The 23,923-nt window shown below is 44.0% G+C and overlaps 1 protein-coding gene across 7 annotated transcripts in view; it reads left to right on the top strand.

The window, feature by feature from the left end:
- The window catches only part of DDAH1 (dimethylarginine dimethylaminohydrolase 1), a 112,623-nt gene that overhangs the window by 69,673 nt on the left and 19,027 nt on the right, over positions 1–23,923 (top strand). For 5 of the 7 annotated variants that reach the window (XR_012043391.1, XM_072867483.1, XM_072867482.1 and 2 more), the window contains 3 exons: positions 13,115–13,214; positions 14,390–14,463; positions 15,057–15,176. Coding sequence is in view for 6 of the 7 variants with exons in the window: in XM_072867483.1 (XP_072723584.1) it covers positions 13,115–13,214; positions 14,390–14,463; positions 15,057–15,176 (294 nt within the window). In the remaining variant the exon portion in view is untranslated. Of the gene's footprint in view, positions 1–6,618; positions 6,782–12,705; positions 13,011–13,114; positions 13,215–14,389; positions 14,464–15,056; positions 15,177–23,923 lie in introns of those variants that run through there. The other 2 variants (XM_072867485.1, XM_072867484.1) reach the window with 2 other exon arrangements.

Genomic DNA, 23,923 nt, shown 5'->3' with positions numbered 1-23,923 from the left:
ATGGCAGTGAAGTTATGTAGTACTGTGCAGGGAAAGGAAAAGCCATTAGGCTGACTATAAAGTAATACTAGTCTGCTGTATCATCGACACTTGGCTGTTATTCCAGCAGACGTGCTCACTATTCCCACGCGAGTCTGGAAACGGGCTGCTGTTGCCTTGTGTCTGTCAGTCGTGCTGCTGCTGTTTGTTCTGTGCAGCGGTAGGTTTGGGCCAGGCTCCTGCGAGGCAGGTACCACTCCGAACAGGGGACCTGTTGGGAGGATCTTGGCATTGCCATGTCCTCCAAAGCGGTGCCTCATGCATGCAGAGCTGGCAGTGGGCAGGAGGGCAGAGCTTGGGTGCTGTGGTACGTAACCCCTCGGGAGCATCGCTGCTGCTCTGCAAAGGGTGTGGTGAAACATGGGCATGTGCTGCCTCAGATTACAGGAGGTGTAATTAGGAAATGTAGGTCATCAAATTCAATTAGCCCAGTGCAGTGCAGCTGGGAAGAGTTCTTACTGGATTCACTCCTCCTTCAGAGTAGCTCTTATTAAATAATATCTTAAGTGAAACCCTAATTTCTAAGGTGCATTTAAAAGCCTGCAGAGAGATACTTCCCTTCCCAGAGTAACTGTTAGCAAGACAAAGTAGTAAGACACCAAAGAAGCTGTCTCCAGCACAGTGCCTGATGAGTGGGATTGGTGGGTGAGTGAAGGGGAGACAGCTCAGTTTGCAAAAGCACATCTCGCTACAGGAGCACGATTGGGTTAGGAGTCTCACATCTAAAGTGTCTTTCTACTAGAAGAGCTTTAATTAAGTAGAATCTTTGAACAGATACTTTTTATTTAACTGTTGTTTTGCTTTTCTTCATTTTTCCCCTCTGTCCCTGTACATTACAAGTAAGCATGTTGGTTTCCCTTTGTTTAAATCCATTTGTATTTATGCATGTACGGTGGAAGATGTTTATACAGTAGCAAAGTGCAGTAGTAACCGAGTTGCAGATGTGTCAAGGAAATGTATTTCTTTTGAAAATGTACCATCACAACCCCCCAATTTCACTGCACTTTGTAGCTGAACACAATGGTTAGCTCTATTGAAATAATATGGTCTTGGGTTACATAAAAGTGTGTAGCAGCTTGTTTGGCAGGGAAAGGAGCAAAACAATGAACCATGTTGCAACTGTTAGTGCTCTTAAAGTGCTTTCCTTACAGGCATGCTGACATTTGCATTTCTGCATTTGTTGTATAAAAAGTCAAGGGACATCTTGGGTGGGTGGGATTCTGGCTTCGGTGGGGCCAGGATTTCATCCTCTGCTGCCTGCCTAGAGCTCAGGTCTTGTGTTCAGGTTTGACCCTCCTAATTCTCACCCACAAGTAGATGCTCTCCTGGCAAATCTGTGTGGAGTTATGTTGATGATCCTTGCAGGTGGTCAAAGCAGCAGTGTTGTCAGAGATTTGAAATGGCTATGACTTGACCTTAATTGCACCTAAGCAATTTCATTTAAAAAAATTTCTAATCTAGGTTTTGGTTTTAAACTTGGTCAGTACTTATCTATCACTGAGTATCAAAAGGATGTGTGTTGCTGTGCTGCATCTTTAAAAAACATCTTAATTTCTTTATCCTTCTGCCTCTATTGCAGAAATTGTTTGGAGGAGGTTGTGTAAATGTCAATGCACTGAAACTTATGTAGACTTCAGGTAATTAAATACAGGGAGGCCTTAAAGGAATTCTTTGGCTTGTACTTCATTAATATTTGTTGCATAGGTCAGGGCTTTGTAGATCAGAGTTTGTATGTGTGCCCTTTTTGTCTGGGTGAAATATCACTGTGTGAAATTCTTTTTTCCAAGCATTTAGGTGTCTGTCATAAACAAGAAATTCACAATTTTTCAGGACTTTTGGCGATGCATCACCTGTATCCAAAGTTGGTGCTTGATCACTGGGCAGACGGGTGCCTTTCACAGCAGTCCTGATGGCAAGGTTTTGGAGCAGCTTTAGGAAGGCTCCTGTGCTCCCTCCTTGGAGCTGAGGGCATGGTTCTGCATCTGGTGGGTCATTGTCCCCTCTGGGGCAGTGAGACTCAATGCTGTCACATAGGAGGTTTAATTGCCATAAACTTCCTGTTCTATAACTCCCTGGTCTTGTAACCGTACTGAATGACAGTGTCCCAAGTGCCCTGAGACATTAGTGAGGGGAGGCAGGGTGTGAGCAGGCTGGTTTAAAAGTAGGAGCTGTATTTTGTTAGTATCGTGTTAATGTAATGTACATTACAGTGAAGGTACTCTGCCTACAGTTGTTGGTTTTTAAATGAAATACTGCCTGTGAGTTTTATGGCTTAAAAATGCAAAAGGTGAGAAGAGAGCTTGTACTGCAATCCTTCTGTCACTAGAGGCACGGGAGGGTGAGGGATGTCCTGGCAAAGCAGCCCGAGAGGCGGCATAGCCCCTCTCTGCGTTTGCAGGGTGTGCAGCAAGCATCTGGGGGGATAGAGGCTCTTCTCTGCCTGGTGCTGCAGGCAGCTGCCTGAACACTTGGTGAGCCTGCAAGGAAAGATGGGGCACTGCATATACAAAAGTTTCTACCTCTTTGGTATGTGTGGTTGTAGAGATGTGTGAGATGTAGAGATAAAATGTGTGGTATAGAGAGACTGCACCAACTGCTGTATCTTTCATGTGCTCTTCATGTTTTAGTGCTTGCTGCTTTATTCTCATTTCTTCCTTACGACTGTAAGCCTCAAATGGGAAGTTGGTGCAGAAGCAGGACTTGCAAAGCTGGGTCTTTCTTTGCCTTTGTCAGTTTGAGTTCAAGGAACAGTAACCAGAGATGGATAATTGCTTATGCTTACTGCATATTTTTCTTTAAAGAATTTATTAAAGAATTAATTAGAAATTAAGAATTTATTAAAGCTTGTCAGTATAGTATTAGACTGCCAAAGGTTATTTTCAGGTTGAAATGTCCTACCTAGCACTGTGATGGCTAATTTGTTCAATAGATGATGCCCAGTTTGCTTATTTGTATTGAGATGTATTTTTGACTGCTTAAAACTGTTGATGTGTCTTCAAGGATTGCATCCCATTTCATGTATACCAGCAAACTTCTGTAATCCTACTGGGATGACACTTTTCTTACCTGGCAGTGGAAACTACTGGAACTAGTTGGGAGACAGAAAATGGTCAGAATTTACATTTTCTGCCATTATTGTCATTAGATATGTCTAGACACTTCAGGGAACTCTTACAGGATGTGTTAGCTTAACTAAAATAAGACAGGCAAGTCAACTTATCTGAAAGGATGAATGAAACCTATTATTAGAGGGTAAAAAATGCTGGGTTAGTGTAACTTCTGCCTGTGGGGCCCTTGTTAGAAAGTAACATGGGAGCAACCGGATGCTTCTCAGTGAAAGGCTGGTTATTGAGTGAATTCAATGTGAAGAAAAATATTCCTTTGCTGCTTGTGACAATGGTCATTGCTCCTTGATCTGGGCTGGCTTCAGGGGGGCTCTGGGCAGGTGCCCATGGGAGCAATTGCTTTTCTTCCCTGCCCATCCTCAGCATGGGGCAGTGGGGACCTGGTGGCAACCACTGGGTCTTGTCCATAGGTCCCCACCAGACAGACTAGATGGGGTGAAATCTTCACAGTGATAGTCCTTGGCCATCTGTGCAGCTGAAATCTGGAGGTTGGTTCCCACATGCCTCAGAGAGGCGATGGGAAGAGTTAAGAGCTGGATGGTGATGGTAGCTCTTGGGGTCCTGCTGGGACAGAGCTGGGTGGGAGCTGCTTTTCTGCAGTATTGGGTTAGTTAATATAAAATTAAAGCTTCTAAATCCCCTTCCAAGAAGGAGATTGACATGCTTTTCAGTGTTTGAAATTACAAAATTTGGAGTCCTCTTGGCACAATGGTTATGTGCACACAGCAAGATCAGAAGGCAACAGCAGGTGTGCCAACAGCTTGACAATTAACTGTGAGGAATCTAAGCAAAATCCATTTTAATGCAAAGTTAACACTCTTGAAGGGTTTTCAAGAGTTTTTGAAGTTTTTTACATTTGTTTTGGTTGATAAAACTAAGATTTGGTGGAAGGAAGAGGAAATGAGTTGCTGAACTGCAAACTCAAATGAAAATTCAGACCAGACCAAGCTTGACTAGGTGCTAGGGAAGCTGGGAGGTGCTTGTACCATTTCCCACTATGTTCACATTGTGAGCACCCTGTTCAAGAACTTACAAATCCCCAAATGTCTGGGTTGAGGTATAATTCTTTTTCACTTCTTTAGTGTAGATTTTCCTTTGAAAAGAGTTCCCTACCTTAAAATAAGCAGAGTATTATCCTTGCCAAAGATCTTTCAGCCTCTTTAGAATAGGGTGTTTAGATTGCTGGGGACCAAGTGAGTATCTTGAATGCTCTGTGTCAAGGCATGAACAAACGGCACAGAAACAGTAGTACAGTACAGAGTGAAACCTGACAACTCGGTGTTAAAGGAAAGGAATGCTACTGTATGGTTCGATTGTGATCAACTTATCTTCAAGTGGGTTTATTAGCAATTTAATGGAATATTGGTTATTCAAGAGCCATAATAGCCCCGGCTGAAATGTCCCTTCTGCATGGTTTTCCCATACTCTGTGGAATGAGCAGAATGTGACAGTCGAGCTTTCAACAGGCTTCATGAATTTTAAATACTTTTCAGCTGTGAAATGGGGCACATGGCGTGTGGTCAAGGGTGGACAAGGAGCTGGCAGCCGCTGGGGGTATTATGGGATATTGAGTGTCTGGGAGATAATGAATGCTTGGCTTATCCAGGTGCATTCTTGGCCTGCTGTGCATGTCCAGGCAGAATGGAATATATTTCTCTGTCCAACACTTAACAATTGATCATTTTGTAATTGTAAGCAGAAAGTATTTAGAAAGTTACTTTCTCAGCATGCCTACGTACGACTTAAATTTCATGTCATCGTCTTTCCAGCAAAATCTTCACTGTTTTTCTGTAACAATGCATTCATGTCACTTAAACTTTTCTACTAACCTGATTTTATGCTTAGTGGATCTTAGTGAGCCTTTTCTTCTAGCGACTTTAAATCTTCATCTTTTTAAGCATCCTTTTTTTTCTGTGAATTTTTTATACCTGACTGAAATTATTTCCACTTGCTGTGGGTTGAAATTTCAGCCCAACTTCTTGTAGCAAGTGAGCAGGTTGCTGGCTCCTGTTTTGTGGGAAATGGTGTCCCTGCATTTTAAATGCTAAGTGGTGGAAGAGAAGGGGAAACCCAGGCATGATTTACTGCTGGTGAGCTGTTCTCATGCACTTTTGTTTTGCTTAGCTATTAAAACACAACATGCTCCAAGGACATCCAGATTAATTGTGTTTTTTAACTGCTTGTACCTGGAAGAGGAGGTTGCTGCTTGACCTCCTGAGACCTGCCAGGCTGGAGCTCCCCTCCTGTGCGGCAGAGAAGCTTTTCTGGGACAAGAAGCCCCGGAGGCCACCTGCCACTTTCTGCTCCTCTCCTGTGCGCCAGTCCCTCTCCATGCTGCCCCTGATCCAGCTCTTTCCATGTTTTTCCTTCCTCATTAATCCCTACTGGTGCTGTACTCACCCTGGCCTCAGGTCGCTCTCTAGGGGCAATGGACATTCGGCACCGGGTACATCAGGTCTAGGCACGCAGTTTCTGACTATTTCAGTAGTAGGGCAATAAGTGGGTTTGGATCCATAATTAGCAGTGTGCAGGCAATAACAAATGGGGTAATTATCTGTGTGGCCCTTTCTGAACTCCATGGTTCATAAACTACACAAACTCTGCCAAAAGCTGCTCCTACTTGGTGCAAGCTTTGGGTAAGGGTGAAACAGTCACAGAGCTGCAACCTCAAAGTGTTGGTGTGGGATCTGTGTGTCTGGAGCAACTAACAAGTTATCTTCTGCTTGAGGATGTGGCTTAGGAGTACCTCAGTGTTCCTTCTTGGCCTTCTCATGGCCTTGTTTGATGAAAAATGGTTGAGGATGAGCTGTGCTGCATGCATGCTGGACGGCATGTGTGGCTGAGCGGGGTGGAAGGAGCACAGCGTCTGCCAGCAGAGAGCGGTGCCAGCTGCGTGCTGGTGGGTACTCCCGCACAGCCACTGAGGCACTATAAGTCTGATGCTACGGTGCAACTGCCCCACCATTTGGGTAAGGACCTGGCCCTGGAGCTCCATGTTGGCAGAGCAGCAGGGTAGGATCAGCTGAAACTCCCAGAAAAGGTTTGGGTGCTCTGACATAACACTGTTTTCAACTGGTCATGATGTGCAGCCTAGTTTGTAGTCATGCTCGGATCACTCTGAACAGAGCAGTCTGCATGTGACTTGTCCAGGTGCCTTGGGAGCAGCACATCCACCCATGCCATCCAGGAGTGTGCTGCTGAGCAGCTGGCAATTTGCTTTGGGGCCAGGCTGCTGCTGGTCTTCACCTTCTCTCCTCTTCCCGAAAGAGGCAGTAGGATGGACACAAAGGCCCTGTGTGGGTCAAAAGGGGGACTGATTGCCAAAGCAAACTGTGGTCTGTCAGCTGGTGGGGGCAGGAATGGCAGGTACAGGGCATCCTTACCAGGCTGTGCTGGCAGCTGTTTGTGGGACAGAGCTGACCTTACTTGTCTTGCACTTAACGCACTCTTACAGTGTGATCTGCATCGAATAGCAGTGCTGGAGCATCTTGTTCTTCCACCGCTTCCCTGCTGACCTCTCAAGAGCCAGGGCCCTTTTTGGTATCAACACTGGGAGCAGGAGTTGGAAACTGCCGCAACCCACATCCCATGAATTTCCAAGATCAATGTACATGAGGGTATGTATCTGACCTACTTAAAGCAAGAGAACAACCAGTAGTGGGTTTTTCTTCTCAAAACTATTACAGTGCTGCTTTATTTTCTTTGAAGCCTCTGAAAGCCCAGAAGGGCAATGCTTATCATCAAGAGGAGACAGGCTTTCCTCATCTCCAAATGGAGCAGATTCAGACATGCAAGAACCTGGATCGTGACCAACACTGGTATCTGGTTTTGCAAAACTGAAGTCTACCCTTTTCTGGCCCCGGATTTGTCCATCTCTATTTATAGCCTTCACTCGGAGCCTTGCTGAAAAATGCATTATATATTGACAGTGGCACTTTGTGAACTCGGAGCTAATGGCTCCAGAAATAGTCACCTCGGAGATATCATAGTCTAACTTCTGCATATACTAAATCTGACATTTGCCTTGCACAGCTATAAATGACTGTTTAAAACACAATGAAGTGGAGACTGAAACCCAGTAATTGTGATTTACCATGCTGGAGAAATTGGTGCTGGATGTAAAATTTCAGGAGACAGCGCAGTAGTGTCTTGGGCTGAGAGCCCTTTGTTAGGGCTGCGGTTGGTCTGTGGAGCACCGAGCTGTTAGCACTTAGAGCTGAGCTCTGCTGGTTTAGAAACCTCATTTAATCTCTGGCTCATTGGATGGTCTTCTGCTCTCTGAATCTCTTTGCATCTGTTCATTTGAAACAGGACTGCAGACATTTTCCCCCTTTCACCAAGAGCTCGGAGGCGAAGGTGGATGGGTAATTGCAGTCATTAGGGGACACCTGACCTGGGACCATCCACAACTTCTGCCGAGCCCCAACTGTGCCCCTGCCCATGGGGTGTTTGGGAGCCTCGGTGGCACCTTGCCCATGGCCCTGCTGCCCAGTGCTGGCACCCTGGGGGAAAAGCTGCCCTGCTCTTGGCAGGAGTGAGCCTGTGGCTCAGGATATCACTTCCCTGTTTCCACTGTCTTTTGAAAAGATCATTTCCTTCTTACTGTCAATAACATAAATACCATAACTTGGTTAGTGCACAGAAGACCAGTAAATAATTTAGGAAGCAGCCTCTGTTTAGAGTGCATCAAATACTAATATAGAGAAGGAAAAATCCCCGCACATCAGTTACAGTAATTGGTGGAAGGCACCAGTCCAGAGGGTAATGAGCTCCATTTTTAAAGCGCGAGGAAATTAGATTCTTACAAATGTCAAATGCAGTTATTGTCCTCTTTCCTTGAAACAGAGCTGAGCTGGCTGGAGCCCATTGTCTCTCAATCAGCTTTGCTATAGATTAGACACATCCCATCTCACACCAGGAATGTGCTTATTAGAAAATATCACTACACAAAGCATACAAGCTTTAACACTCAACCGGTGTACTAATGGGTACATTTACAATAAAACCCAATATCATGTTACAAACCTGAAGCTGACCTGAGATAATATGATACAGAAATCTTAAAGGATACAGATGAGTGTTTTCTTTGTGTGCTACGGTTCTGACTACCTGGGGTTTTAGTTTTCAAATAAAGGAGATAAAGTGAGGGAAGGTGACTTTTCCTCTTGGCTACTCATGAAAAAAGCAAGCAGTAAGTCATCTTCATAGTGAATATGCTTGTAATCAGGTCATTTCCAAATACTTTGTGTATTTTACTGGTGTCTCCTGGGTAACTGGCTTCACAATGGACTTTCTCCATCCACCTTTTTTCAGTTCTCTCCTGGAAAAAAAAGCAGGAGGTGGTTATTTGTTCATACATCAAAGCTAGCTCTGTGAATTAGTCTTTCATTCATTATAAAATCTCACCAGTATGTGTTTAAAACTCCACATTTTAGAATAATGGGTATCAGTTGTTTGGGGAAGATAAAATGTGAGGAGGATAGAGGGCTTTATAAAATCAAATCCCTTTGCTGCATCCTTATTTTTAACTTCTTACTGGAGGGTAACAGTCACTTGTCCCTCCTTAGCTAGAGATTGTATCTAGTTTTCTCTCCAGGGTAGGAGCTCTGTTGGGAAGTGGCACAATCATTCCTGATGTGGGAAGGCTTAAGGATGGAGCCAAGCTCTCAATTCCCTTTTGCAATGATGAGATACAGACTCAAGCTACTTGTGTGGACTTTACCACATACCAGCCCAAACTCTGAATGATGCAGTATGCTGTTTCCAAGATGGTCATGTATCAAAACATGTACTGCGGACACGCTGTGTTGGAGACCCTACTCAGAACTGCTGCAGGATGGCTTTAAAGATGATGTGGTGGGGGTAATGTGAGTCTGTTATCCCCTGTGCAGGAAACTCAGCTGTATGTGAAAGCAGATGGCCAATTCATTTTTGGTTTTGTTTTTCAGGAATCCTATATTTACAAGTTCTTTTTTTCCCCGTTGCCTTTTTCATAATGTCAAGTGTTCCCTCTGATCTTCTCCATCTCAGTTTGTGCTCCTTTTTTCATTTCTGCTTCTACTGAATGAAGTGCCTGTGTTGCCCATAGAAAACAAACAGTAACTTGAGACTTCTATTTTACACAAGCAAAGGATATTGAAAGATATTCCTAGCATATGTCATCAGATGTGTGAACAGCACTTTCCAATTAAAACTCTAGGAATTTCTACTGGTTGCTTAAAAACCCTGCAAAACATTGAACTGTAGACTTGAATCCATTAACACCCATAATGGAAAAAAGATCCAGCTATTTATATGGCAGTCATTTTATTTATTTAAATTTGGTTTCATAAGCTAAAATGAGCTCAACTGTTGGGGAAAAACATCTTGAGCATCTTATAAATATCTTCAAAGCCTCGAACAATCATGAAGCAAATTAAACTAGTTTTCTGTGATTTTGGACAACTTCTAGTTCTGATAACTTTCCTTAATATCTGTGCTACAGCTGCATCAATCCCTGTCAATTAAATAAAGAAACAATTCAAGGCATCTCTGACACAGCCTGGTGGTTAAATTGTAATCAGCAGCTGGTGTTTAAAACATATATATGACTCATGACAAATCCGAAGTCAGCATTTACCTTCCACTATTCTCATTAGCTAGGCACTTTACTTAATTGGTACTCTAGTGCAAATGTTATTAATGGGCCATTCTGGCCCAGGGATGTGAAGTGCTGCCACCTCTCTCCCCGGGAAGCTCTGCAGTGGAGTTGCTTCTCAGGACGGTGCAAGCATTTTGCATGGTTGCAATGCTCAAGTAAAAAATAGGTTTCCCACCTGCTGGAGGGAGCCCACATGCACCTCTGCCTGGTATTTGTTTGCTCTGGTCACAGCACATTTTCTCGCAGGCAGATCCACCTTCAGGCCACCTTCAGGCTTTCCACCCCCTCAACCTTTCTCACATAGTGAAGATGCATGCTGCTTTTCTTTTCCCTTCAGTAATATGCCTCCTTCTGACCATTAAGTTTATTAAACCATTAACAGACACAAATTTTCTAGCCAGTGTGCCTAGCTTGCTTGCAATATTTGTGGCACAGTTCCTGGCCCCATCAGATCTGCAGGCAGCCTGGCAACACACAGAGGCACCTTCATGTCTTCCCTGTAGGCTGCCCAGGTTTTACATGTTATCCCTCTCAGATGGTCTTCTGTAGTCTAGAGAAGCTTTTGCTTTTGGCTCTCCCTGCAGAAAGCGGGGTAGGGTGGTCCTCTGCCACCATAACATCCTCAGCTCTGCTGATGCTCCAAACTGGTGGGGAGGAGGACAGGAGCAGAGCGGGTGCTTGGCGGGGGCAGCCGCTGGCTTGGTTTCTTCTGCAAACCCAGACAGCTCCCCCTGGGAGCACCTGATCAGCAGCAGATCTCCTGAAAGGGCTTTCTCTTCTTGGTTTTTTGGTTTTGGAAGCTGCTGGAGCAGATGGATAACTGGAGATAGGTGACCATACAACAGGCTGGGTAATCCTGTGTTTTCCTGTGGTTTGGCTGCCTGCCTTAAATAACCCCATCTGATACATATATTTATTCCAGCTGCCGGTGGCTGGTGTACTCGTGTATCAGGGCATCCTTATGCCTGGTCACAAGTTTGCTTGTCTCCTTCACACTGGCACAAAACAGTGAGTCTAGGTGCACTTGGATTGGGAACCTTCTCATATAAGGCTGCAACTGTATTACTCTGTATTAAGCAATTGTTTTCTTCTTTGGGGTCCGATGGCTCTTGAGCACGTAGCACCTGCACAGTAAAAACCACTGGGCTTTGCAGGCAAAAGAAATTATTCTGCTATCAGCACATGGATATTATGAAATGTTGCTGTGTTTGTACAACAGTCAGTTTTCCAATATTAACTCAGCTGTTTCCCATTTATTTTTAAAATACCACATGGGTCCAGTCCTCCTTATAAACCTAATTTTAAAGATCACTTGAGATAGAGCAACAAGACTAAGAAAGATGAAGCCTTACTACTAAGCCTGGAGACTATTGAGTGCCAAGTTTTAGCCTGAAGTCATTTTAGCATCAAGTGAAAGACGGAGGAGCAAAAAGAAGTGTTAATTGTAAAGGGCATGCTGCAGGCTCGCTCCAGTACTGTGTGCCAAAGCCTTAGATGGGATTTCACATGGGGAGGATTTCAGAGTCCCTTGGTTTCAGGAAGCTCCCGGGTACAGTACTGTGTTGCAGTGTAACCCATTAGCATTCTTCAGATGGCACAAAGACCTGCCTTCATCCCGTTCAACTTTAAACTGAAGCATCTACTTTAGCAGTGTGCTTATCCAAGGCTTTTTCTGTAAAGTGACTGGAGGGCAAGGATGTGCTAGAGAGAAAGAGGTACCTCCAGAGAGCAGATCACTCTTGGATAAGATAATGCCCCCAGTGTATCTATTATAGACCTACATCACCTGTCCTGGCAGCCCATGGAGACCTGCTCTTGCCTTTTACACCTGGGCTTCGGGGTTAATGGGATGACTCACAAATGCTACATAGCTGAGCTGTAGAAATTGAGCAGAAAAAGTGGGCTTAGGTGGATCACATCTGCCCCCTCCCTTATTCCCTGAAGCCCGCACTGCTCTTAGGAAGGTATGACAGCCAAAGCCTGTGCTGCTATTGCTCTGAGGCTGTTGCAGCAAGGGTTAAGGACTAATCATCATCACGTCTCCTTTCTCTGCTGTGACAGGTATAGTTTGGCAGACCCCAAGAGTAGGGCTGCTAAAGTTGCTTCTGTTGGTATATGGTGCTGGAAGACGAGTACTGTCACCTGCTTTAGCTTCCTGTGTTTCTTCTAGAAATGCTTGATTTATCACATTAAATAGATAAATGATCTGTGGGATATGCAAAAATCAGAGCTATCTAACAGGCCTTCACTGCATCTTCCACGTTTGTTAATGCTTGCTGGGCACCTCTGGTTAACCACGGTGAGGAGGTTTCACCAAACGTGAAGATGCTGCTGTGTGGGATCAGGTTGACGGGTTTCTGTGGATGAGCTCATATTTATACTGACATTCTGCAAGCTGTAGTCATAAGCTTTTGGTGAGCGGTTGGTTGTGTGTTGGTGCTTAGAAATGTTTGGTGTTTTGGCTTAGAAGGCACCAAGACAATGGGGTTTGAACATAGCAAGCGTTAGCCCCTCTTACGGACGGCTGATGATGTGAGCCTCTATAGAAACAGGTTCTGCTCTAGGCTTCCTCAGCAGCCCTCACTGGGAAATAGGAAACGTACTGAAGCTGCATTGCCCCCTCCTGTTATGAGCTCCTTTCAGCAGGAAATGGGCTCGGCAGTCCCAGGCTCCCTGCCACATGTGCGGCTCTCTGCGGTGAGCAGCCAGCCACACAACATATAGACATGAAAGGTCTTGTAATTCTGTAGCAAGGTAGCTCAAAAATGCAAGTAGAACTAGTGCTCGGTAAAGTTGCAAAACTCTAAAGAAAATGGACATTTACTGATTTGGGATTTAATTTTTTTTTTTCCCCCTGACTGAAGAGGGGCCTGGGGTGGAGCTGCCACCTCCATGGCTGGTAGAGCCATGTCTTGTGTTTGAGCAGCATGGAAGGAGAGAACATCACTCCTGGTCCTTTTTCCTGCTCAAATCCAAGGGATAGGATTTGCAAGAGAGGATTATTACTGTGCAGAGGGACTGAACTTAACACACGTTTTGGACCCCTCGTGTCTCCTCTGGTTGCTGCGTGGTCACTGTGCAAAGGCAGGAGCCCGATCACTGCCGCTAGACGCCTCATCCCCTCCAGACCACAAACGCCTCTGGAGAGAGTTGAGGAACTGCGATGGTCAGGGACACAAAGGACCCTGCCATCCATCTTGCTAAAGGTGTGTTAAAGGACTTTAATTCTTATTAATGATATGTATTTCTGGTAGATTTTTTTAAGTTTTTCAATGATAAAATATATTCTAAAGAACTTTATTTTAAACAGGTTGAAGCCATGAAGAGAGTACTAGAAAGTCTCAACCTCAATATAGTAGAGATGGTAGATGAAAACGCAACCTTGGATGGTGGAGACGTCTTATTTACAGGTATAGTGGTAGTGAATTTGCTGTTTACATATTCTGCCTCAAAGACCGAATGTTATCTGTTGTCTGCGTAATAAAATGTCAATCATGCGGTTTGTTAAATCAGTTGTTTACTAAATGTCATGAAGGTAGCTGAGAGATGAATTTTCAATGCAATGCTCGATGTCCTGCCTAATGCCTGAATAAATGAAGTAGCAGTACACACAGTACAAAGAGCAGCACTGTGCATACAAATTTTATTTTAGCTTGTAAAGTGCCAATAAGAAAAATGCTTTCAGAAGTCAACTGCCTGCAGTTGTTTTGTATTTCTTATTACAAGCAGCTATGTTCACCAGACTCATTTTCAGGACTTGTAAAAGCTTGATGTAGACAATTGTCACTAGTTCAATGAATCAAATGCAAAAAATCCATTTTTAGTTTATGGAGAAAGTGGTGGAGTTGCCTGCCAGATGTCATGTGCTAGACAACTTATATGCATGGTTGACTTCAAAGATGAAGATACTGACTGTGTTTTTTATGTCATTAAACCCATTAGGCATTTTCTCACATCAGCTGCGCACATGCTTGCTCCCTGCCTGTGCTGAATGAGCCTGTTTATTTTGATCAGTGTCATAGTAGACTGGCTGCTTGCCTTAGTTCACCAAGGGGAAAGAAGGGTCTCAAAAGAGGCAGACTGGGAAGGGAGGCCTTTCTAATGCAGTGCAGATCCATCACAGCTTTCCTCTGGAGCTGGAGGATGCCGGTGGCTGCAGAGCTGCCTTCCAGACCAGAGGAAATCTCAGAGGGAGGGGGAAATGGTCAATCAGTGCTGTACTAATCCAGCCCAGCTGTTCTTTTTCCTGACTCAATGACCATTGCAGAGCTTTAGAAGAGGAAGCTATTTATGCTTCTGCTGACATGTGTCTTCTGGAAAAAGGTAATTGCTTTAAATTATCAGCTCACAATTGCAGGTTGCATTCTTCCAAGCTGAATTTTCAGTTCTACTATTCAACTTCAGAAGAGAAAAATAGAAAATGATACCTGTGAAAGATTACTTTAGAAATGTCTCTAAAGCTGGCCTGTTTTTAAAATGTGTATGTTCTGATGAAGGAGCTGATGTAGTGATTTTTTTGGATGGCTTAAAAAAAAAAAAAACAACCAAAACTGTAATTGTTTTGCCCTTCATTTTTTCATTCCAGGCAGAGAATTTTTTGTGGGTCTTTCCAGGCGGACAAATCAACGTGGTGCAGAAATTCTGGCCGACACATTTAAGGTTTGTAGATTAATTCATGCCACAGGAAAAATAAGCTATCATCCACTGAACCAGTTTAAAAATTATACTGGTAAAGACATTTGTCATACTCAGTACTTTATTTAGGACTTAGTTTAAAAAAAAGTACAAGTTACTGAAAAGGTTTGAGCATCCTGTAAAGTGACAGATGCTGAAGTGATCTGAAATGTGAGATCACTGCATAAAAGTAACTTGCATAGTGGGAGGCTGTTATGATTTGAGAGCATATCAACACTCACGTTTTTAATGTTTTCATGTATTGGCAACTTGTTCTTATTGCTGGTCCCTGGAGAGGTTTTATGTACATACTGTTTAATTACACATTTTAATGTATTTCTTTACAGTTGCAACAATAGTAATATTTGAAACATGTTCTGGATTTTAGTCCAGTGCACCAGACAATACAAGCGGGTCCAGAGGGGTATGTCATACTTAAACAGTTGACACTGTGCCCTAGGATATGTTGCTATTGTTAATTTGCAGAGAGTAAAATTAATTACAGAATGTCTCAATATAATTATGGAACTAGGACAACTTAAAAATATTTATAGCAACCATTCTTTGCTCCCATACAGGATTATGCTGTCTCCACTGTCCCTGTTCATGATTCTTTGCATCTGAAGAGCTTTTGCAGCATGGCTGGACCAAACTTGATTGCTATTGGATCAAGTGAAGCTGCACAGAAAGCCCTCAAGGTAAAGCACATAAGAAAATTTTCTGAACAACAGGCTCGGTTTTTTTGTTTTTAATCTCTGCTCAAAGATGCTGGAATTTTGAAATAGATATAGATCAATGAAAGAGGAAATCAGTACATCTCAGGGTCTCCTGCATGTGCAGACCATAAAGAATGTTTGTATCGGGCAAGAGAACAGTTATGTTAATTTAGCTTTAGCTATCTTCAGGAAATAAATGGATTATACAGGTTAAAATGGATTACACAGATTATTACTTACAGCTTTGACTAAAAAGCTGATAATTTGGTGATAGGAGGAAGGAAGGAGGTATCATCAGAGCACTAGGAGATGTTTACTTCAGATGTTGCCATGAGGAAATGTGGCTTTTGAAATTGCCGGAGGGGAAGTAAAAGTTTTGGCATGAAGGAGGAGGGAGAGAGGTCTGATCGCTGTTGCGAAGATGACCTGCGTACGCATTTTGCAGTGTAGACTTTCTGGATAAGATCGGTAAGTAACTCCAGCCACAGAGACCAGAGTCCAGGACTCCCCATCCCTCCTTCCTCCATCACCTGGCTGCAAAGTCACATTTCTTCCTGGTCACGCTTTTTCCTCTCTGGTCCCATGAGGGTCTTATAACAGCATGGCTTCAGCAGAAAGGAGGGAGAGTAGTCTCACCCCAGCCTTGCCAATAATTTGAGTATCTGAATGTTTTCCTTTAAAGTGGGAGGTGTGGGTTTGAACCCTCAGGCTAAGAGGCCTTGTGAATCTGGGTCTCTTTGCTGGCAGACTTGTGAACCAGTAATCTGTTGTGTAGCAGGTCAACGCTGTACTACCGCCATCATCCTCAATGGGAAATGTTTATTGCTCCTGTGGTTTGCATTGGGCTCAATGGCTTTCCTGTCTGCTGGGTGTATTCAGAGCAAATCTACCAAATTAAGCTTTTTTGAAGATGTGGGCACAGAGACACCTCAGGCCATGCATCTCATTATGCACATAGGCAATGAGACGGCTCACTTGAGAGAGTACTGTGCACTCCTGCACAGTAGCACAGCTGCAGGCACTGATGCTTTGCAGCAGAAACCTTGGCTGGGGCACCAAAACAGCAAAGTGCAACTGAGACTTTACCTGAAGTGCAGCTTGGGGGAGTTTGTCCCTCTTGATAAATTGGGACCTACCATCCTACATGGTTTGGTTTGAGATGCAGGTAAGCCAGAAAGCATTACAGTGGTCTGAAAGCATTACAGCTGAGTGTCCTACACATTTTTATCAGGACTTGCCTTCAAAGGTTAAACCAAAATCTACTTTTCAGTGATGGCAGCAAGTCCCAAATTTTCAGCTTATGATTATACTGATTCTTTTGCCAATAAATAAGAACCTAAGTGCAGGCTTTGCTCTTTGGCTTTGCAGAAGCCTCCTTGATGCAACATGATCACTAACACATGGAGGAAGTAAATGAGGAGGGGTGGAGATAGCTCTGCTTAACTAGTGAGAAAGCTCTCTAAAATCTGCTCAATTTAAATGCAACTTATGCAACCCAACTTGTATCTCTTGCCCTGATTCGAAAGCATGTATTATTTTAAAGGACAGTGCTGCTATTGGTGCCCAAGGCTACTGATCTGAATCTGTGCCAGGCAGAACATTTACAACAGAAATAGTATGTAACTCTGAAATCAACGTCCCTGGCCCCCAAAGAGCTTAGGAACCCATCCTGTGCATTTTGTACACCTCCTCAGCATTTTGTACACCACCTCTTCAGTAAGCTAGTGATATTTATTACTTTAAAACATCCGTAAGTATTTGCAAGATAGAGGCCTGAGAGACTTCTTGTCCTTACTGCTGTGCTGCAATATTTCATTGCACATTTGCTTTTCAGATCTTACACGTTTGCCTCATGGGCATAATCCTAGGACTTTTCATTTCCCAGCAGCATAATTTTCACTGTCAGAGCTCAGCAGAGATTTGGTGGTTTTTTTTTCTTTTTTATCTTGTGACAGTTCAAGATTTAAAATGTCTCAATCCCCAGCTAAGATAAAACCAACATTTCAAATCTCAATCTCCCCTGCTGGACATGGGTTGAGTTATGGAGGCCAGGAAAGTGCAGTCCTGGCTGGCTTAGACTTGCAGCCCTGGCAGCAATTAAGGGAATAGGATAGCAGCCTGATTGCTTCGCGTGATCTTAGGGGACTCTTAAACAAGAGGACGGTCCCTTGGCTTCCCACATAGTTTGGAGTGGCTTTAAGTTTGCTCATTCATTTGAACAAGCTGTCGAAGTTACTCTCTGACTAGAAATCACTATGTGAAGCTCTGGGAGCACATTCCCGGCTTATCACCCATGTCTTCTCCCCTGAGAAACTTATGACAAACAGTTTTGGTTGTAAAGGTCTGATGTTCCTGATGCTGTGAGATTGATTTAGTCTGGGATGGAAAGTGCCCTGCATCTTTCCCTGTGAAATATGCACTATCCCAAATATTCAGGCTCAAACATGAAATGCATCGTGAGCAGCGGCCTGATGAAGTTTGCAGATATCCAGACAGCCCTACACTTGTATAGAGTGTTTATAAACATGAGCAAAATTCAAGTACAATACTGGTTGCTCAGAGCTGCAATTTGAATTTGAGCCAGGACTAATCTGAGAACTCATCAGTTTGATTAAAGCCTTTTGCACAGCTTGGCTAATCGTGTTGCAGTGCATCAATTTAGCTATTGTAGCCAAAAATACTTTTTGGATAAGCTGATTAAGTGTTGCTGGTAACTAGCTGTCAAGTAAATACCAGCATTAATCAAGGTACAGTAAAAAGCAGATACAGTTTTAAAAGAAAATGGTAATTAACAAGATAATCGAGCAGTCTTTGATTGTTGGTGGATATCTTTTAAAAAATAAATCAAAGATGACAGTTTTCTGTGTGTTTCTCTGCATTGGAGGTTTAGCAGCACGTTTACATGTGTGTGACAGTTGTCTTTGCTCACACCCTGCTAGCTAAGGTTAGGGACTCTGGCCTGGAGCAGCGGTTTTGTGCCATAGCACGTACCCTTCTTGTGCTCCCAGCGAGCTGACAGGTGACATCAGGCAACCATGTCACAGTCAGAGCAACATATGAAGTTACCTAGAGTGTGTTTCTTGCTCAGTGTGTTGGATCCAACTCCACTCTCGTCCTGGGGAACCTCTAGCTGTTCCTCCAGGAGTCTAAATATCTTCAGAGAAATTATTGGAAAACAAATAGGTAAAGCGTCTGTCTTGGAAATTATGGAGTCGGCAGTGCTGCTTATCACTAGCTTCCTCTAACGTTTGAATTCTTGCTTTTTGACCTCAGTGATTTCTTTGTATTTGTTCATTTGCTTCTGAAGAAAAAAAAAATAAGTTGGTAATCTGCTTCTTGCAGTCTTACGGAAATGCAATTGCAATAGAATCTCTATGAGGCACTGATACTCAGAATTGAAAGCTGCTGCCTGGATTTCACCAGCTCGACTGAGCAGTGCTGTGAGCTGCTCCTCTCGTTACCCATTGCAGTCTGTGTGGCAGTACGGTCCCCTGAGCTTCTACTGAGTCATTTGCCTGGCACAGCCCAGCATGCCACTCCTTTATTGTGGTAGCTTGTTATTTTAAACCTCTCCTTTGTTGTTGCCATTTTTCATGTCTGCTCTGGAAATGCAATCATACAAGCAAGATGATTAAGCTGTCTTTAACCATCTCTGGTAGTTGAGTTGTTTTCATTCTGTAGTGTGTCTTGTTAGGCAACAAGTGAACTGCTATGTCACGCTATGCTAACACTTTATTTTTAAAATAGGATTTATCTTCCTACTACCAATCTTGTTTGAAAGAGAAATTTTTCTTGATTGTTCTTACTGGTGCAACTCATGTATCCTTACAATACTTTAAAAATAGAAAAAGAAATTGCATCTGGTGCTCACATATGGCAGAGTGCAATTGATCATGAGTTTAGTGCTGTGCGTATAATGTAAAGCGCTGCAAGTGAGCTAGGAAATGAGTGCACAGAGTTTAGGATTATAGAGCACATTCTAGAAGCAGATAATAAATCAGAAGTGACATTTTTAACCATTAAATCCTCTTCAGGCTCTGGCAAGTATAGAGTATTTGGGCTGCAGCTGAAAAGTGGCACTCGAGGAAACTGGGTGAGAGAGAGACAAATTAACTGAAGAAACTACCGGGGCCTGTAGTGGCTATCACATCTGAAACTTAACTTCCCTCTGCTGTTTTCAGCATGCATTTAATTCCTTCTTGTAGTTAAACTCGTTCATAATTCCATCCACATAACTCCATAGTTGAACACTGGCCATGGCTGTTGAGGCAGTAAAGCCTGGCATTATTTTTCTGTTTGCTCGGTGAAGCCAGGATTTCCTCCAAACATGTCACCTTTGGGCTCTGATCCTGCACTGTTGCAGTCGCAGACCTTTACCATTAGCGTGAGTGAGGATGAATTCAGACTGTGATGGCGCTGGCCCCAGCGCAGGGAGGTGACAGGGCAGCGCTGCGGGCGAACGCTCTGCACTGCTTTTTCCACAGCAAGGGACGTGGCCCCGGGGTCTTGCTGGGACAGCAGATGAGCAGGAACTGGCCTGGGACATAACCTGGTTCAGGTTCCAGCAGCAAAGGCAAACACTAGGCAAGATGACAATGGGAATCGTGATGCAGCATCTGTTACTCGTTCCTTTCTGTACTCTCTTGCTCTCTACTGAATCCTGAAAAGCCATGTTTTTGTCCATTGGTTGTTCATGTTGGTTGGTACAGAGCACAAATCCCCTCCGCTTGCTGTGATGAGTGAAGACTTGGACAGTGGCAGATGATGGTGGACACAGTCCTTGGTTTAAGCAGCTTTGTCTAAGGTCAAACCATTCTCTATCACCCTTTGGATAACTTGGTAGCAATCCCACAGGATCTCAGGGTCACTTGTGTTGTTCCCAGCTTTGGCAAGCCCAACTATTCCCTTGCAAGCAGTACATGTTGTATTTGTAGCAAGTGCCTGCTAATGAAGTTGTTCTCTCACCCATTGGGAAATGAGGGTTGTCCTTTGAGTAGACTCTGTTGGGCACTCTCCAAAGGACTAACCCCAAGGTCTCTCCACGGGACTGGGAGAGAAGGCCTCCAGCTGACTCTGCTGCTCTGGGGTAATGCCAGATGTCTGGTGGTTGCTGATGGATCTCAGAAGGCAGCAGAAGACTTAGAAGGAAGGTAGGAAACCCATCACGGTGCCTAGGGGTGAGGGCTGTGACAAGGGGAGCACTCAACCCACCATTATAAAATCATAGAATAGTTTGGGTTGGAAGGGACCTTTAAAGGTCATCTAGTCCAATCCCCCCTGCAATGAGCAGGAACATCTTCAAGTAGATCAGGTTGCTCAGAGCCCTCTCCAACCTGACCTTGAATGTTTCCAGGGATGGGCATCTACCACCTCTCTGGGCAACTGTGACGGGGGCACTCAACCCCTTAACCAAACAGCAGTTTGGTACAGGCTCCAAAGGAGGCAAAGGCCTGAGCTGTAGCCAGGCCAAGAACTCCTCTAGTTTCAATCTGTACTCTGAAAACCCACAAAGGAGCAGAGTGACACAGTGAGCATCAATGCATATAAGCTTGGAACACCGATTATGCGATTAATGCATGAATAGCAGGTGGCTTTTCCAAGACTCATTTGTCAAGGAACAAAGGAAGTTGTGGGTACAAGGAGTCTCATACATAGCTTTCCATTGCATAGGATTTGACTACAAGCCAACCACTTTATTCCATAAGTATGACAGCTTAAGTGAGCCTTCTTCAAGCTCTCCCTGCTAGGCAGTGTGGCTGCATGGCGGTGATCTCCCCTTGAGCTGGGATGCCTCTCAAGGTTGCTCCTTGAGGCAGAGAGACCTTTTACCAACAGCAGATCTTTGGATAAGTCCAAGTTGAGCTCTCCCTGAATTGCAGCTGGATTGCACGCAAGGTGACTCTTCCCTTGAGCAGGGACGCCTCTCAAGGTTTGAGATTCCCTACCTGGGACTAAGAGATCCTTCCTTGCCCAAGGTGGGGAGATCCCTTACTTGTGACAGATCCTTGGTAAGTGACTGATAGCATGCTGAACTAATGTGAATGAAATGTTGCTATTAAATATTAATTACTATAAACTTTGTATAGATAATTCTATTAGACATAAACCATTGTCCAAGTCTGAGACTAAGATTGGACTTAGCCGCACCTAAGCTCCGTCAGGAGTTTAGAAAGCAAGGGGGTCCACTCTGAACTCATGACTCAACAGGAGGGTCTTCCTTACCCTTTGCATCTGCGGTCTTCTGTACGAGTCATCGTAACTCCATTCTAACTCAATTTTCCTTTGTATGTTTCTTCCATACAGTAATTAATAAGGTGAACCTTGCCATCAAACTTACTGAACTGTGGCAAACTCCGGTTTTAGTTTAAAACCGCTATTCCTTGTCCTGTCACAACAGGCCCTACTAAAAAGTTTGTCCTCATCTTTCTTATAAGCCCCCTTTAAGTATTGAAAGGACGCAATAAGGTCTCCCTGGAGCCTTCCCTTCTCCAGGCTGAACAACCCCAGCTCTCTCAGCCTTTCTTATGGCCTGAGCTTAATCCCTGTGGCTGCTGTATCTGGGGTATTCCCTCCAAGATCTGGGATAATGGAGTACTTCCTGGTTTCATGTGAAACATCTGGGATTTCACCTGGTCACTTCAGAGGAATGGATGCTAATTACAGAGGCAGCATGGCTGTGGCAGATGTCAGGGCTGAGTGGCATTGCCAGGAAGGGTGCGAGGCAGAGCAGGTAATGCAGCTGAGCTTGTAAACCCCTTGTGTCCCCTGGACAGACCTGCCCCAGCAGGACCTGGAACAGTGGTGACATCTGCACTTCCGAGCTCATACTTGGTATCCTGGGCTCTGACCTTATTAGTCGATGGGATTTCATTATGGTCAGGAGTGTATCAGAATATGTACAATAGTGCAATGCCGTGACTTCAGCAAATACCTTTCTTTTTTTTTCCTGCTTTCGATAAAAGGTTGGACATGATTGCTCTGCCGTGTTCTTGACTCTCCCATTCAATATCTTCTATTGGGAGTGGAGCCACTCATTCATCCCCTAAATTATTCCCTGAAGGACGCTATTGCAAATGCAGCCCTGTACGCTGTTTTGACAGAGGTCAAGGGAGGTTTATCAAAACCGCATCTTACGGATAAAATAGAAAGGAGTGTCTTTCAGGCAACTAGGCCCTTGGTCTGTATCCAAAGCTACGATCAGAGCAGTGCTTTTAAAGACTTGGGCACCAGGAGTTCTTTTAGCATTGGTGGTTGCCCCCATTCCTGTGATTAAATGCCTTTTGTTCTTATTCCATCTTGTATAACTGAAGTCTCTGCAGTGTGCCAGCCTTAAAAAGCTGAGTGCTGTTTCCCTGCATGAGAGCAGGGTTATAGTGCCTGCATAAAAGCTAAGGGGTTCCCAGCTCTGCCACAGAAGCACCTCTAGAATGGGCACCTAAGGGAAAACTGCATCTATCCAGTGTTCTTAGAAAGCAGCCCGTACCTCCAGGCAGCATGAAAAGGCTCAGCTAAATCTGCTCTTCCTATTGTCTGTGTAGTGTCTGTCTTTTCTAGTAATGCACAAGTTTGCATGAAAACATTATCTCTTCTTCCTTAAGAATTCATCATTTGTGCCTCTGCTTATTCCCCACATGAAGTCATAATCCTCTGTTTACGATATCACAATGGGTTGCTGTGGAAATTATTACTAATATTAATAACCCAAAGAGGATGACATCAGTTAGGGAATTAGCAGAAAGTGCAGATGAATGCTGACTTTTCTGTAATGCAGCAACAAAGAAAGGTTAGTGAAATCCAGAAAACAATTGACAACTTGCCCCTAAAAATAAGTGAAAAAATGAGACTTCACTGCTCTCAGCCTTATAGATAGGAAAATTAGTCAATTTATAAAATTCTGTGCACATTCCTTTAGCTCCTTCTGATTTTCCATTACTTTATGAATTAGGGGTGTACGGCATCTCGGAGGATGCAGGTTTTACTGAGTACCAGACAACCTGCTACTTTAAAAAGGCAACTAGTTGTGTTCTTCTTTTAATTAAAGGTTAGATGTTGTAATAAACGTACTGTGCTTAACTGAGTGTCAGTGCTGTTCAGTTTTCATATATGCAGAAGAATCTAGCCTTTTGGAAGATACAGACTCAAAAGTATATATTTAGTTTAAAGGATGAGGAAAGTGTCCCTTTCAATACATATGTCATCACCAGGAAGGCTGTCAGCCACAGGAGCTGGGTCAGAGGCTGACTGAGAAGATGTCATTTGACTTGCGTAAATGGGGACTCATGTTTCTATTCCTTTGCTGCTTTTTTTTCTTTGACTATTCTCTCCTGGGGTTCCTGTTCCAAAAGACAGGATGTTTGTCCTCTCGCCTTCTGGACTGAAGGTGACAGCACACATAAGCCACTTCCTTTTCCCCTCCTCAAGTCGTGGTTTCCCTTTGCAGCCATCCTTGGGCAGAGCTGGCAGGCAGGTGACAGCATGGCCGTGACGCAAGGTGGTTCAGAGGGGCAGAGCAGCGTAGGCGTGTGTGTGAATGTCACATCTGTGGTGATGCAAAAGGTGTCCTGCACCAGGAAAAGCTGAGAAGCAGGGTGGGAGAGGTTGCTTAAAGAACTCTACCTTCTAGAAAACATGACTGAGAGGGTGCAGCAGGGAGGAGAAGCCCAAAGCCCAGCTGCTGAGAGTGTGGGTGGTAGGTGGAAATTAAAGAAATGCTCTGGCTGTGCATGGGC

Source organism: Ciconia boyciana, chromosome 7, assembly GCF_034638445.1.
Source record: "Ciconia boyciana chromosome 7, ASM3463844v1, whole genome shotgun sequence".
NCBI classification, from domain to species: domain Eukaryota; kingdom Metazoa; phylum Chordata; class Aves; order Ciconiiformes; family Ciconiidae; genus Ciconia; species Ciconia boyciana.
The sequence above is the reverse complement of the archived record's forward strand: the minus strand, read 5'-3'. Positions and strand labels throughout refer to the sequence as shown.